General features: G+C 44.3%; 1 protein-coding gene across 1 annotated transcript; it reads left to right on the top strand.

Annotated features, from left to right (window-relative positions):
* Positions 1 to 2,973: 2,973 nt before the first annotated feature.
* On the top strand, positions 2,974 to 14,886 carry REELD1 (reeler domain containing 1). Its single transcript, XM_060011636.1, is given in 8 exon segments — positions 2,974 to 3,120; positions 3,122 to 3,179; positions 5,916 to 6,102; positions 6,104 to 6,144; positions 7,944 to 8,097; positions 11,237 to 11,551; positions 12,985 to 13,048; positions 14,205 to 14,886. Coding segments are annotated over 8 exon segments (1,572 nt in total). The 3' UTR covers positions 14,811 to 14,886.
* Positions 14,887 to 16,378: the final 1,492 nt, after the last annotated feature.

The raw sequence follows: 16,378 nt of genomic DNA on the forward strand, positions 1-16,378 counted from the left end.
TTGACTAAATAAGTGCCTAACGCCAAGTTAGAGTTCAGATAACCCATATGCATGCATGATGCTTGTAGTGAGTCCAGTGTCTTTTCAGAAACCTGACTCTTTATTAATAAACCTCCAGGTGGGATGGAACCTCTAGAGGTTTGGTGGTGATTCTTCAACTCAGTGTTTGCCTAACTTGCCTGGTCAAAGAATCTCCTGTCTCCTGGGTGTGTAGTAAAAATATGGATTTCCAGAACTCTTTCCTGCACAGTCTGATTTCACAGGTCTGGAAAGAAACCTGGGGAGCTTCTCAAATTATGCTCATGTCAGAATCACCTGAGTCACAGATTGCACGGTCCCACTCCAGAGTTTCTTTTTCAGTGGGTCTGCAGTGAGGTCTAAGAGTTCGCACTTCTAACAAGTTTCCAGGTGATGCCAGTGTTGTGCTCTGGGGATCCCACTTTGAGATCCGCCGATCTACGGCTCTGTGCTAGGGTCGTCTCCAACGATCTTTGTACGCATGCGCAGGTGTGAATTCCAGCTTAAGTGCGACTGATGGGGAGGGAGTGTGCTTGCACCCTGGCCATGACCTCAATCCCACTTCACCCGGGACAGCTTCTTCAGCCCACGTTGACCCAGAAGCAGAGATCTCTGAGATCTGTTTGATTCGATCATTCTCCCCGTGGCAGGGGGACCAAGATGAAGGCGTCCGGCTCCTGCTGAGAATGCCGAAGGAAGTCGTATGCAAAACCAGTCCCAGTTCTTTCTCGTTCTTCACACAGGCTTGAACAATGATGATGTGTAAACTGTACATGAGGATGTGTCTCTGATCTTAAAGAAACCAGTGCGATTAAGGCTGGATTTGGACTCCGAAGAAAAGTTCCTGGGGACGCTGAGGGTTAGCGGTAACAGCTGTTATCCTGCCCATTGGAGGAGAAACTGAAGGGGGAAGAAAGGACTTGTTGAAAGGATGTGTCTCTGCAGCTCTGAGAGTGGAAACTGTTGCATCAATCCTGGAGGAAAGTGTATTCCTCGGTAAGTGGATGTTTTTTCTGGTTCAGGTAGACAACAAAGTGCCGGTGGGTAAGAAACTTCGAGATCTAAGGGGGGGGGGGGGAGGATGAAATTTATGGCTTCGGTGGTGATCTGCGGCATGTGGCCCTCACCCCGCTTCCTCCATAGGCATCTGTGTTCAAGCTGCCTCTGTGAGGAGGAGACCAGCTTCCGCCATCCACAAGGGCCCCCCGGGGCTGTCTATGTGGCCCCTCTGAAAGGAGACGAGAAGGGCCCTGGGTCTCCTCATCTGAGAATATGATTTTACAGCTCCTTGTTCATCATCTTCTAATGTGTCTGGAAATCGGTAGGAACGGCCCCTTGTGGTGTAGGGGTTTTGACTTTTACTGCCTTATGGAGAACAAACCTAGCAAGAGAAAGGTATTGTCTGAGGACTCTTAGGACAAGTCCAAGAGATTCCCATCATACGATAGATCATACTCTGGTCCCCTGTGTCTGGTCAGTGTAAAGGTGGCGATGGTGTGTGCAGATAGGATGGCAGTAGATGACACGATGATTTGGTTGTATGGTTTACCTCCTTAGTCTACTGCTTTTATAGCTAATTTCACCAAATTTTTACATTTTATTTTTACCTTTTAAAACCAGCTTATTAGAGAGGAGAGCTGTTGTTGCTTTGCATTGCTCCTTAGATCACAATATTAGCAGAACTTTTAAAATACATGTACATAGGACTATAAAAACAAATAGCTATTTTTTAAAAATGCCTACTAGTCCTGAATTTTTACTCAGAGAGCTTTTCATCTGTCTTATTTGCTACTTCTCACGTTACTTTCATCTGTGAACTTCTTTGACAATCAACTTTTAATTCTTTCTGTGGATGGACATCGGAGGTGTAAACAAAAATATTTACTCTATAAATGTTGTTTTGCCCAAACATTTTATTCTATTTCTGAGCCAGTTTTTTTGTGGGCTTTTTTTCCCCCCAGTATATTTAACAATGTATAGAGTGGATGGGCTTGGGTATAACTTTCTCTGTGAGAAAGGAGTGAAATAATTAAAAATCATCAACAGGAGAAAGGACAGGAGCTATGGAAGCATTGCAAATTTAGCAGTCTCCTCTAAATAACTGATAGTTGGCAGAAGATACGTAGCAGTTAACTCTGTAATCTGCAATTAGAGAGATAAACCAAGTCACCATATGTCAGGCTGCCTGCCCATATTGGAATATTGGGTGTCTCATTTCAGCAATAATATATTACAGCTCACGTTGTCCTTGGATATCAGGCAGTTTGTAAGGAGTCCACATTAGGATTCAAACATTTTCTGGTCTTTTTTCTTTGATGTAATTAGTATAGCCTCTCTTTAAAAAGAAACATTCTTACAAAAAAATTGCAAGAAGAGAGGTTTAAAAAAAAAGGGTTTAGAAATGAAATACTTCCTACAGTCTGGCACATTTTTTTTTTCTTGTGGTTTCATTTTTCACATTTAAACTTTAATTCAATTGAAATTCCTTTTAGTTAAAAGATGTTCTAGCTATATTTATTGATCATTTCCACATTGATTTTTTTTTGTTTTTTTTTAAATGCCATTTTACAGAGATATACTTTTTTTTTAACAGAAGTATAGTTGATTTACAGTGTTGTGTTAGTTTCAGGTGTACAGCACAGGGATTCAGTTATACCTATACATCTATTTTTATGCAGATTATTTCCTTTATAGGTTATTACAAAATGTTGAGTGCAATTCCCCATGCTATTACAGTGGGTCCTTGTTGGTCATCTGTTTTATGTATAGTAACGCGGCACATCTTTTTGATCTTGACCTTGAGTGCTTACAATCTGGGGAGGTGATACCAAAGGTATTTCAGGTTTAAAGGCAGTGTGGGATCCAGGTCAGGCACATTCAGAAGCACATCGTATTGTTTTCCTAAATAGCATCTGCGTTGAAGCTGCTGTTTCTCGGGGCACAGGAGAGGGCAGGATGAGGGTCCCCGCTGCCCTCGCAGGCTGGCCTTGTGCCGCTCTCTGCCCGGCATCCAGCTCTGCCTTTTCCCATGGGGCCGGCTCGGTGGCCTGTGTGGACATGCAGCCCAAGCACATTCCAGCCCAGCCTCAGCACCCCAGGACCCCCCTACATCACCATTCTCACTGGCAGCTCTTCTGACTCACCGGGTGACACGGCTTCGGGTATGTATGGGAGAGGCTTTGAGAGACCCCCAGGAGCCCCTGGGCCATAGTGACAAATTCCAAGTTGTGTTTGTCCCAGGTAGGAGTTTCCTGGGCTAAAGTTGGGCTTAATCCTAAGAAGAAATTATGCAGCCAAAAATAAGCATGAAATATTTGTGGGTTTAAAAAAATTTTTTTTATCGAAGCATAGTGGATTTACAATGCTGTATTAATATCTGCTGTGTAGTAAAGTGCCTCAGTTATTCACATATATACATTATTTTTTATATTCTTTTCCACTATGGTTTATCATAGGATATTGACTATAGTTCCCTGTGCTCTACAGTAGGACCTTGTTGCTTATCCATTCTATATGTAATAGTTTGCGTCTGCTAACCCCAAACTCCCAATCCATCCCTCCCCACACCCCCCTCCTCCGTGGCCACCACAAGTCTGTTCTCTATGTCTGTGAGTCTGTTTCTCTTTCGTAGATAGGTTCATTTGTGCCCTATTTTAGGTTTAGATTCTACATGTAAGTGATATCATATGGTGTTTGTCTTTCTCTTTCTGACTTATTTCACTTAGTATGATGATCCCTAGTTGCAGCTACGAAGCATGAAATATTTGTATCATGAAAACCATATAACTTATCTCTATATTGAGATTAATCTTTATAAGAGAAGAGGGCACAAATGGCCTTATAATAAAAACTTATTTTGTCTTTATTATAAGGTATAAATATAGTTACCCTGAACAAACATTACATATCGAGGATGTGTGAGAAATAGACTTTTTTCCTCCTTATTTAAAACTAAAATTATTTGAGGAGTGAAAAGAGCATTTCCTGCTATTTTAGTTCAGGTGCCTACAAATTCAGAGCGAGAACTTGAGTGCAGGTGGTTTATTTGGGGAGTGATCCAGGCAGCATAGATGAGAGAGAGGGGAAAGGGTGACAGGGAATAACGAAACACTAATGAGGTGTCAAATAGAGTGGGTTACTGCCGTGGGCAACGCACTGGGGCCCAATTCCAGTGGGGACCCTCTGAGAAACCACGGGAAACACACCTGTGAATCATCCCTTGGGAGGATGGAGGAGGGGTATTTATTGGTTGAGGGTAGCCCCCCAGGGGTGTTTCCACCATCCATCCCACCTCCCAACACGCATACACACACTTCAGAGTCACACCTGCCCACCTTGGACCAAGGTCCCAAGATGCCAGCTGGAAAAAGCAGGAAAGACAGCTACTCATGCAGAGTGAATGAAGGAAGTCAGAAAGAGAAAAACAAGTATCGTATATTAACGCATACATGTGGAATCTAGAAAAATGGTGCAGATGAACCAATTTGCAGGGCAGGAATAGAGAGGTGAACATAGAGAACGGGCAGGTGGACACAGTGGGGGAAGCGGAGGGTGGGATGAATTGGGAGATTGGGATTGAAATATGTACACCACCATTTGTAAAACAGATAGCTAGTGGGAACCGGTGGTATATAGTGAAGGGAGCGCAGCTCAGTGCTCTGTGATGACCTAGAGGGGTGGGATGGCAGGGGGTGGGAGGGAGGTCCAAGAGGGAGTGAGTATATGTATACATAGAGCTGATTCACTTCGTTGTACAGCAGAAGCTAACACAACATTGTAAAGCAATTATGCTCCAATAAGAAAAAAGATAGGAAAAAAAAGAAAGAAAGCTACTGAGGTGATTCAGTTATACATAGACATATACACCCCTGGGGGGGCTACCCTCAACCAATAAATACTCCTCCTCCATCCTGAAACTAACACAACATTGTTAATCAACTATACTCCAATATAAAATATAAAGTTAAAAAAGAAAGCTACTGATGTTGAAGATAGTAGCTAAACGTAAACTGGAAAGTATCTATTTAATAGCTACAGTGAACTCAAACACATCAACACTGTTGGCTCCATTCCTTTTTGATGTATGCTAACTCTTTTGATGGGAATTAGAGGCGATAAATGGAAATGAAATTTACCCTCTGTATATGGTTTTATCCAATCATTTTGTTCTACTGATTAGTGTGAGGAATAAAAAAAATGGAAAATGTTGTCGGGTTACCCCCTCAAAGAGTTGCATAGTTTAAGTTCCAGTACTACTGAATGAGTGCCCTAGTTTTTCTGTTGGCCTATCAATATTGGTTATAATTACACATTTTGAAATTTGTTAACATGATAGGTATAAAATAGTGTCTTATTTATAATTGTTTTAAAAATTATGATTGAGCTTGTTTATTTTCTGTTTGTGTCTATTGATAATTTTCAGTTTGGCTATCTTTTTGTTAATTCACCATAACTCTTTGTATATTTGTCTGTTGTATCTTACAAATACCTTTCTCATTTTATCGTTTGTTATTTCTTCTATATTGAGAATTTTAAGAAATCATCTTTTCCTTTATGGCTACTGAATTTGCTTGGAGAGGCATTCCTAACTCCAATATTAAAACAAAAACAAAGGCAAAAAAAAAAACCAAAACAAAAACAATGAAAAAAAAAAGCCAAACTATTGTTTCTACTTCTTTTGTATTTCATTTTTACATATCTTTTATATTCCATCTTTACAAATGGAATTTATTTTGGGTGTGAAATAGCACTTCAACCTTTTTTTTTTCCCTAATGAATTGTGTACTTTTGGGGGACTGGGCTGGTCCTAAGCTTTTCATTTTGAAAATACGCATGTAAATTCACCAAGTGGAACTCCTTCAAGTGTGTTGACCTTGAATGGATGTTTTCTGTGGAAGTGGCTGTGAGGGGCAGTCGTGATTTCATGGGCTTTCTACTTCAGGCCCGAAGGGAGTCTGATCATCAGATAGCTGGCACTTTTGTTTTCATTCCTCCTCATTCCAAACCGATGGCTTGTTTTGAAGAGGCTGACACAGTCACCCACATGGACAAGTCCCAGAAGAGAAATCTATCATTTGAGTGGCAGGCCTGCCCACCCTGTAGGGGACATCAGGTTCCTATAAGAGAGTCAAGTTCTGGTTCTTGGTAACTGAGCTTCCACTTTGAAGACAGGGAGCTTCTCCTCCCTTTCTTCTCGTTTCCTACCTCCCACCCTCCACCTTATAACAAGGACAGGGTCACTGGGGCTGCCCCAACTAGAGTGTCTCTACGGGGGGGACTAAAAGAAAATTGTCCCAACGCCCCTCTGTGCTGTTATCCACGGTCCAGGAATGTGTGATGTCCCTCCTCCCTGCGCACAGATGAACCTTGGCCAATCTCTCCAGGAAATTCTCACTAGGGGACAAAAGAGCTGCTGGTGGGAGAGTCGGGAGAGAGCCCAGAAAGAGAGAGACAGAAGCAGACAGACAGTGGACACTTCCTGGGCCTGGGCAGAGCCACTGAGGGCTCTGTGCTTCAGCTTATTGTCCCCCAGACGGGTGTGATCATGACAGCACCCACCTCGTAGTGTTGCATAAGGACGAAGGAGCCAACTGCGTGGACCAGTTCCCGGCAACTGTAAGCATCATACAAGCATCATCGTTCCTCAAAAGGAGACCGTGGCTTTGTCCTTCTTTTCACTCACATGTACCAAGAAAGCGAACTTCTTTTTTTTTTTTTTTTTTGGTTTTTAGGAAAGGGTATGTATTCCTCTGTTTCTTTCCCCTACACCCTCATATACAGAAGAGGGAGGTTGTGCCCAAGTGTGGAGACATCCAGACCCCATGGTTGTCCCCTCTGCACTGGGGAACATGAGAGATGAGGTGTACATCCCCTGTCCCTCAGGGTCCTCTTTCCTTCCATCCATTCCTGGTGGCCTAAAACAACAGGAAGGACAAACAAGGAGGACAACACTGTGCCCTGACGACTTTGCCCATCTGGAAAGGCCAGGACCCACTCGACTGTTGGTGTAACTGGCTCCTGCCAGGACTTTGGTTCCAATGCAAGGGGTGTGTGGTGCCTGAAGGCCTTCAATCTGTACAGTTACTTTTATTTCTCAAAGCCCCTCCGTTTGTATTTTTAGATGTACTGTCATAGCTGCTCTGTGCTACAGAAGAAGTAGTTCAGAAACTGTTATCTCCTTTTGGCAGAAAAAGGAGCTGAGTCACTGGTCAGAAGCATCTCTCAAGTCCTCCTACATTCTCTCACCTCCCAGGATCCTTTCCCACCATAACCTTGACATGACAACAAACCATGACTTTTACTTGCCCCTTAACTCTCTGGGTGATCTCAGCTAAATTCGTCACGTTTTTATCACTGCCTTCTGAATACTTACAGTGAGAAAAATGGTACTTGCCAATAATCCCAACTTCGGTGAAATTTGGGGGAGGATGAATGAGATCATGTCGGTGCAAATGATCTTTACTGAAGAAAGGCATTATGTATTCAAAACATTATTTAGACTATGAATGATTTACCTCTCATTTTCAATAGCATTTACAATTCCAATAGGATTATACGATTTTACGACAGATTTATAAAATTTTCAATGAAGGGTGTAATTCAATTCATGACGTACCAGTACTGGCGAACGATCACAGTTGAAGATGAAACCTTTTGAATCCACGGTTCTAGAAGACACCTCTTAGTCAAAAGGAGATTCTTAATGATTGCATTTATTCGGGAGGGTAATTGATTTGTACCTATTGTCTCCTATAGTCACCCGAGGGAGTAACACAATCATCTCTCTCTAAGTTCTATCCATGTAGACTTGGGCTCTTCTTTATCTTTTTGTTTGTTCTCTCCTTTCTATCAGGACGGCCCGAGGTACGATTTAAGGGAAACTAAATCCTCGAATCTCTCTGCTCTCTTTCTCCACCGTTTATCAGTGGTCCAGTCATATTTCGTTTACTGGACGAGGATTGAATCATCTGTCGTGTCTCAACAGACACACAGTAGAGCTAGTTCCGACAGCCACGTGGAGCCTGGCTCACCTATGCCAGCCCCTGGGCAGAGGCCGGAGGGCACGGAAGGAACCGCCCCAGGCGTAGCTTGCCGCTGCATTCACCAGGCTGGTTGGCAGCATTATTTTCGCAGTTACTAATTTTCACTTAAGAGTGACTCTAGCCAGTTTCCTGTTCCTGGGACCCAACCAATAGACACCTGCCTTGGGAGTGTCAACAGTTCCTGGGGATGAGATCCCACAGCCATGGGTGTGAGTCGGGGAGACTCTTGCAAGTTCAGGGTTCGCTGCAGCAAACACACTCTGTCCGGCTCAACCTCACAGGTGAAGTTGGGCCACGAAGCATTGGAACTGAGCTGCAAAACCAAAAAATTAGCCAACCACCTTCCCCCACTCCCACACTTAACAAATCACCATGATATTTCAGCTGTTTTCCCCAGACCCCTGAGGCTGCACAGGCAGCACCAGAAAGAAATAACCCTTTTTTCTTTTTTTATGTAAGTTCATTCAGTTTTGATTGTTACTTTCCGAGGTAGGTAGATGGCTCTTTGCAGCCTGGGTTGTAGAACAGAATGAGGAACGAGAGGCTGTTTTGATGGCAATGGGTGTTTTCCCTGGCTCACCAAGTGGCTTTAGATTCCATTGGCCCATGAACTTCTGAGAAAACAAACAAACAAAAACAGATAATGAAAAAAACCCTAACCAGCTAAAGAATGTCTGATCCACCTGAAAATTCCTGGTGAAATGGAACTCATTTTCGTTATTTATATCTAGTTAAGTGCTCTGAACAGATGCCTTCGTAAAGGCATCCAATCACCTGCACAGAAGATCCAACCTTTGGTCCATTCAATTCCACTTTCCTTTCCGGGCTAACATGGTGAGGCCGGGATCCGATATGAATCCCTGACTTTGCTAGTCTAGCAGACCCAGGCTCAGAGCCAACCCTGGGCCACCCTCCATCCCTGCCTGTGACCAAAACCTTTGTTTTCTCCACATTGACCAGCACTGCTCCTCCAACCATTTCACCAAGATACTCCTAAAAGCAGAGAAAAGGTCTCAGGGTCTGAGAGGGTGGCCTTAAGAAGACCCTGCAAATCCAACATGGGTTTGAAGTCTCCTGTTTCATGTTATAAATCATGTGAATGTTGCATTCGGATCCCAGGCATGTTTGTTTTAAGATGAATATGAATATTAGTGAGGCTTCAGGAAGATGGGTCCCGTTGATACTGTAAAGTCTCTCAGATGGTTGACCCTGCTGGCACCTTGTCCCCTGGGGGGTAGCGGACTCCAATCCGAGCAGCTACAGGGTGGACCCCTCATCATGCTACTCACATTCCTCCCCTTGGCCCCTGCCTCTTTTCTTACCCATTCCTCTACACAAACCCCAGTGCTTCCCAAGGGTAAAACGAATGTGTGTGTGTGTGTGTGTGTGTGTGTGTACGCGCGCACACATTGGGGGAGGTGTCATCTAACAAAGTTAAATGGATTTTTTAAGTGTAAGAAGACTTCAGTTGGCAAATGTGAGTGACAAATTGTCCCATTGGGAGGATAGTATATTGTAACTCTCAAACTTATTTTCCAGCAGAGCCTTGGAACACTTTGGGGTCCTACCCAACCGCACTAGGCATGACCTACTTTTATATCTCCATGTTTTGCCTTCTGACATTTCCTTAAATGGAACTGTTCCCCATGATGAACTATTTACCTTTCCAGGAGCGATTCAAATATCTCCTTTGTGAGCCTTTTCCCCCCTTACTTCTTGGTAGGCAAATGTAATTGCTTTCTTTTTTTTTTTTTTTTTTTTTTTTTTTTTTTTGCGGTACGCAGACCTCTCACTGCTGTGGCCTTTCCCATTGTGGAGCACAGGCTCCGGACGCGCAGGCTCAGCGGCCATGGCTCACGGGCCCAGCCGCTCCGTGGCATGTGGGATCCTCCCGGACCGGGGCACGAACCCGTGTCCCCTGCATCGGCAGGCGGACTCTCAACCACTGCGCCACCAGGGAAGCCCTGTAATTGCTTTCTTCAGCTCTGGTATTGAAGCTCTCCTCACACTGCGATTTATAAGGTTAGGCATCTAGGAGTCTGTCTCCTAGACTTTGAATTCAGAAACAACAGTTAGCAATCGGCATCACTTCTACATCCCCAGCACCTGGAATGATGCCCAGCACGCAGTGGGTCTGCAGAAAGTGTCTGAAGCATTTAGAGTTCAGGCAGGAGTTAAAACTGTCAGAAGTTTTGCTAAATTCTGCATGTCTGTGTAAGCCTTCTTTATTTTTCACGTCAATCTTGGTATTTTTGAGTAATGAAGACATTAGAACAAAGTGTCACAAAAAAAAAAAAGAGAGAGAGAGAGAGAGAAAGAATTCAATCCAACCCAGCTGCAGCCCTGGCCAGAGAAACTTCTGTCAGCACCTTTTTGTGAACAACATCGTGGTCGCCCTACTCATCATCGTGGTAAACACGTAGCGCTCGTCGCATCTGTACCAGGCACTGTGCTGCATGCATTTACATCAATGATTTCACTTTACCCCTGCTACAGTCCTAGGCTGTAGGTACCGTTACTGGTCTCATTTTGCAAAAGAAGAAACTGACCTTCTGGAGGACTTACCCCAAATCAGGAATTAGCAGAGTGAAGATTCCAAAACCTGTGCTTGTGTGTTTGCTGCCCTCTGTGAAGTTATTTCTAATGCTCTGGGCCATCATGTCAGCTCATCACGGATGGGAAAGGAGACAGTGGAGGGCAGTGATCCCACCTCTGCCCATAGCAGAGGCTCGAGCCCTTACCATCCCTGGGGAAACATTTTGCATTAATATACTATGGCAAGAATGATCTAGGGCTTTAAAAAATCTGTGATTTGTGGGATTCCATTTTATTTTCTAGCTAGAAGCAGGCTTTGGCAGAAGTGAGAAAACATAGAGTGGTCACAGCGGTTTCTATATTCTCTGATTGGTGTCTGTTAAGAAGACACAAGCCCAGAAGCCTAGGAGCTTACACTTTAAAAAGACGTGAGAATTCAGGTGCTTTGCTGCTTGGTCAGGAGTTTCTATTATTGAGCAAATCATCTTTATGGTGATGCTTTCGAGTGGTTCACACCTAATAGTCTGTCCTCAGGCACGTTAAAGTCTCTGGCATTCAGCCCATTGTCCTGGCTATGTGTGCTAATCGATAAAAGGAACGATTTCTCCTTCTCTCCCTGTAGTGTCTCTGGGCCTCCGCTTGGCCCCCAGGGTCCCCGTCATTCTTCCTCAGCAGCGCACGGATATCTCTGCTGTGGCCGTCCCTGGAGCTGCAGGAGAGGACAGCTTAGATCCTGTTCCTGCCAATGTTCGGGTGACAGAATTTCCTGGGGCTGCAGAGACTCCGTTCCCAGCATCTTCACACATAGCTGCCGTAGTCAGCGATGGCCACCAGCCCAGTGGGGACAGCAACCAAACCCTGGAAGCATCCCCAGACGTTCGTGGGCTGGAGAGGTTCATGGCCATCAGGGGATTCTCCTCAGAGAGCTTTGCTTCCAGCCCTAGCACCCACCACAGGTAATGGGCCAGGGGTGGGCCATTCGGGACAGGTGGTGGGATGAGGCCAAACACAAGGGTGCTAAGGAAATGCAACCTTCTTGGAGTCAGACAGAAAAAGATCTCAACCATATTTATTCTTAAGTACGTGAGAAACACTGATTGCAGAAAAGCCACTGGTCAGAAGAGCTGGATATATAAATTACCTGGGGAAACTGTACTGTCTTGGACAGGGTGAGGTCTCTGAGATGCTGCTATAAATAAAATAAAATATAAATATAGGTTTTAGATACATACATTTATAATATGTAAATATATATAAATATAAATTATATAAATCAATTCAAGCATTCACTGAGTCTTTGCTGCCATCTTCACATATCACCCGCCCCCATGCCCTCTCCAACTCCAAACTCCAGTGTTTCCAACAAATGTAATTTTATCAGTATACACAGCAGTGACAGGAAATGTTGCTTTTATTTATTTATTATTATTATTTTTTTTTGCTGCGTTGGGTCTTCGTTGCTACGTGCAGGCTTTCTCCAGTTGTGGTGAGTGGGGCTCTTTGTTACGGTGCACAGGCTTCTCATTGCAGTGGCTTCTCTTGTTGTGGAGCATGGGCTCTATAGGCACGCGAGCTTCAGTAGTTGTGGCTCGGGGGCTCTAGAGCGCAGGCTCAGTAGTTGTGACGCACGGGCTTAGTTGCTCCGCGGCATGTGGGATCTTCTCAAACCAGGGATCGAACCCATGTTCCCTGCATTGGCAGGCGGATCCTTAACCACTGCACCACCAGGGAAGCCCCAGGAAACGTTGCTTTTTGATTATCATACTAAGTGAAATAAAGTCAGAGAAAGACAAATACCATATGATATCACTTATATGTGGAATCTAAAGAAAATAATGCAAATGAACTTATTTACAAAACAGAAACAATCTCACAGACTTAGAGAACGAACTTATGGTCACCAGCGGGGAAGGGCAGATTGAGAATTTGGGATTGACATGTACACGCTGCTCTATTTAAAATAGATAGCCAGAAAGGTTTTAGCGCAGGGAACTCTGCTCAGTACTCTGTAATAACCTAAATGGGAAAAGAATTTGAAAAAGAATAGATACATGTATATGTAAACTGAATCACTGCTGTACACCTGGAATTAACACAGCATTGTTAATCAACTCTACTCCGAAATAAAATAAAAATAAATTAAATAAATTAATTTCTGAAGGAAAAATCAAACAAACAAACAAAAAAACCTGGCAGCAAAGTAGGTAGGTAGGAATAAAGATAAAATAAAATTGGTCATGAATTAATAATTTTTGAAGCTGGGTGGTAAATATTTGGGGGTTCATTATATTATTCTACTTGTTTACTTTGAAAATTTTTATAATGAAAGGTAAGAAGAACCCCCCGATACTTAGGGACTCCTTCTAAGCCTTTTTTCCCTTCCCTTTAGGACTCAGAATGATCCAAGCTTTGATTCATTGGAAACTTGCCTACCCTCGGATAGGGATGAACAGGTAACAGCCAAGTTGCGCATGGGCAGTGAGTTTGGTATTTTTGACGCCAGAGTGGGAAGTTCCAGGCTGGGAAATCAGAGCTATTAGACTAGTAGCCAAAATCAGAGAGAAGGAGGCAAGGGTATGATATATACACAGCATCTTTTTCCGATCAATATCAGCCTTTTCATTATACACAGCATCTCTGAAGTTATCGGCAATTGTAGAAATTGATGGTTTTAGTGAGTTGTTTTCCCACTTAGCTTCGGTTAATAAGCCCTCTCTCCTCCTCCCCCCACCCTGTCCTTCATAACATTGGCCTCAAAATACCATGTATGGTCCCAGAGGTGAGATCAATGGACAATATAAAATATACATGCCCAATGAATACTATTCCTTTGAACTCTTAAAAGGAACACAAAATAAAACATGGTATACTATCCTTACTCAAATTGATTGGAACCTACAGCAAGATTCAATGGTCCCTCTTGCATAAAAAGACACACTCAAAGCTTTCAGCCATTGGAGATGACTGTCACCCACATTGGTCTAGAAGCCTCTTAAACGACCCTAAGTTTATTCTTGACTTACAAGAATGATCTCTCAGTGGAGTTTCCATTAGCTTCCCCATCACCATCAATAACAAGTGCATGTTTATCTGCATGGACGTTTTCCTCTGAGCTCTTTTTTTTTTAAATTTATTTATTTAAATTTATTTATTTAGTTTTGGCTGTGTTGGGTCTTCGGTGCTGCACGCGGGCTTTCTCTAGTCGCGGTGAGCAGGGGCTACCCTTCCTTGCGTTGAATGGGCTTCTCATTGCGGTGGCTTCTCTTGTTGCGGAGCACGGGCTCTAGGCACACGGGCTTCAGTAGTTGTGGCTCGCGGGCTCTAGAGCGCAGGCTCGGTAGTTGTGGTGCACGGGGTAAGCTGCTCTGCAGCATGTGGGATCTTCCCGGACCAGGGCTCGAACCCGTGTCCCCTGCGTTGGCAGTCGGATTCTTAACCACTGCGCCACCAGGGAAGTCCCCTCTGAGCTCTTTTAAGAGCAGGCATGAGGCTGGGTTTTCATCTGCGATCTGGGATTCTCTAAGGAACTCAGGTTAGTTGCCAAGTTCAGTGGCTGCTTGGGGGGGAGACCAGCCCCTTTGGTCTCTCTGTTTTCCTTTGCTTTTCTAGGACAAGATGAAGGCCTCAAATAGGACGGTGATGAGGCCTCCTCTGTACACTGTCCGTCTTTCCTATACTCGCCTTTGGTCCTCTGGGGCACTCACTGGACATGGGGCCAGGGCGGCCAATCCAACCCCTGTCCTCCACACCTCTGCCACCTCCAGGCCACCCACTGCCAGTGGTCAGTCAGAGGCATCAAGACCCTCTGCCAGCTTCCTGCCTCAGTCAAAGCACAAGGAGCCCAAAGTGAGGGAGGGCAATGGAGAGAGTGGTGTGGGACACCCCAGGAAGACCAACCCAAGGCCTGAGCTTGGGCAAGACGAAGCCAGGGCCCCTTTGGGGATCCAGCTTGGGACTCTGCAGCTGGGAATCCTGCTTTGCCTTTCAGCTGCTTTGGGCATGGCCGTGGCTGCTGGCCTTCGCTACCTGCATACCCAGTCTTGCCGCAAGCGGACAGAAGTATTCTTTAGTGAGCCTGCCGGGCACGCACCTGCCAGGAGTGACGGAGGCGAGATTGTGCATGTCAGGAGGACTGGGGAGAACAGTTTTGTTTTGGTTGAAGCAGAATACAACTGGATCACTCCCTCTGTGGGTAGCAAGAAAACAGTCCTCTGAGAAGGCTTCTCAGTGCCCCCCCTTAGACCCTGCAGAGTGTCTCAGCCAGAACAGAGCTACTGAGACTAGTTAATGAGGACAGGGTTTCACTGTGCCTCCCATCAGGGAACAGTGAATGGAGGGAGCAGCAAAAGGACAGTTTTATCAACAGAGGGAATTACTTTCTGGCTTTGTTGTCTTAACATCTGTAATTTAGCAGTTTTTTTTTTTCTTATTTTTTTTTAGCAGCTTTTTTTTCTTTTTGCAATTAGACGTTCTGTTTGAAGAGTTAAACTCAACACAATGAATATTGTATAATCTGCTCATTAACTAGACTCCCGTGGCCACTGAGCTTCCTCCGTTGCCTTAAGGAACCCGCAGAAATAGAACTTCTGTCCCTCCTCAGTGTGTCAGCCTCATCGACTCTCTTCGAAAAAAAAGTAACGTTGAGGTTGAGTCTCTTGCAAGAAAAAGGACTGCAGCCCTCCCTTCGCCTCTTCAAACCACCCCCAAAGAAGTCCTGTTTTCCAAACTGGAGTTCAAAGGTGGCTCTGATGTCGTTGTCTGGGTGAGCGCAAGGGTATTCAGTCTTCTTGGACACTCAGAAGCCCAGCAAATCTGCCATGGAAATTGATCCAAAGCAAGGAAGAGTTTAGAGAGTTGGATTACCCACATCTGTGGGAAAACATACATGCAGCGGGAGGCCATAAACACCAGAGAGGGGTAAGCAAACCTCTTCATCAGGGGTAAATGGATCTGAGATCACCCATCCATTTACACTTGATGAGAGACTTATGTATCCCAGAGACTAGCAGACGTCTTGCCTTTTGCAAAAGGTCATGCTGAAAAAAAGGATGATACCAGCACAGTTTTAAGAAGAGTCTTTACCCGTCTAAGAAAGCAAGAAGGACGAAGACTGTCTACCCGCCCTCATGACTTTATGAAGGTCACTTTGATTTAGCAAGAGTCCCATAGATACTACATGCGGTCAAAACAACGTGTTTGAATATAACTCTCGAATATGCTCACCTAATATAACACAATGGAATTAGCTGTCTTTTCAAAGGTAAACCTATTACAGAGTCACGATCCATTTAAATGTGGAAACGAAAACCACTATAGATTTGGAAAGGGTATTTCTTGATTGAGCACCTAAATCGTGCAGGTACTGTGCTAAGAACTGTACATGTATTTTCACATTCAATTCTCACAATAACTTCATGAGGAATAAGTTCAGTACATCGCTTAAAGGGAAGGAGGCATTCGTGACATCTCAATTCAACAAAAACATTTTTTAAAAATTGGGTATGTAGGAAAGAGCTGCTTCTGTTTTTCCAGCCCCTGTTAGCTCACTAAGCATCAGTTCCAACACTCTCTCCTCCTGGATTCTGGGGTTGACAGATCTGTCCCCTGACTTCAGGCAAGCACCTCATTGGGCACGTGGAGACCTAGGTAATTGTATGTTCACAAATGAAGGTGTTCTAGGAATGCTGTGGAAAGAGACACATGTACTGTACTCCAGGTGGGGCCACAGATATCCCTCCTACATACCCCACCCTCCCCAGGGATGCCCCCTGCCAAGATGCAGA

This window comes from Delphinus delphis, chromosome 5 (assembly GCF_949987515.2).
Source record: "Delphinus delphis chromosome 5, mDelDel1.2, whole genome shotgun sequence".
Classification (NCBI taxonomy): Eukaryota; Metazoa; Chordata; class Mammalia; order Artiodactyla; family Delphinidae; genus Delphinus; species Delphinus delphis.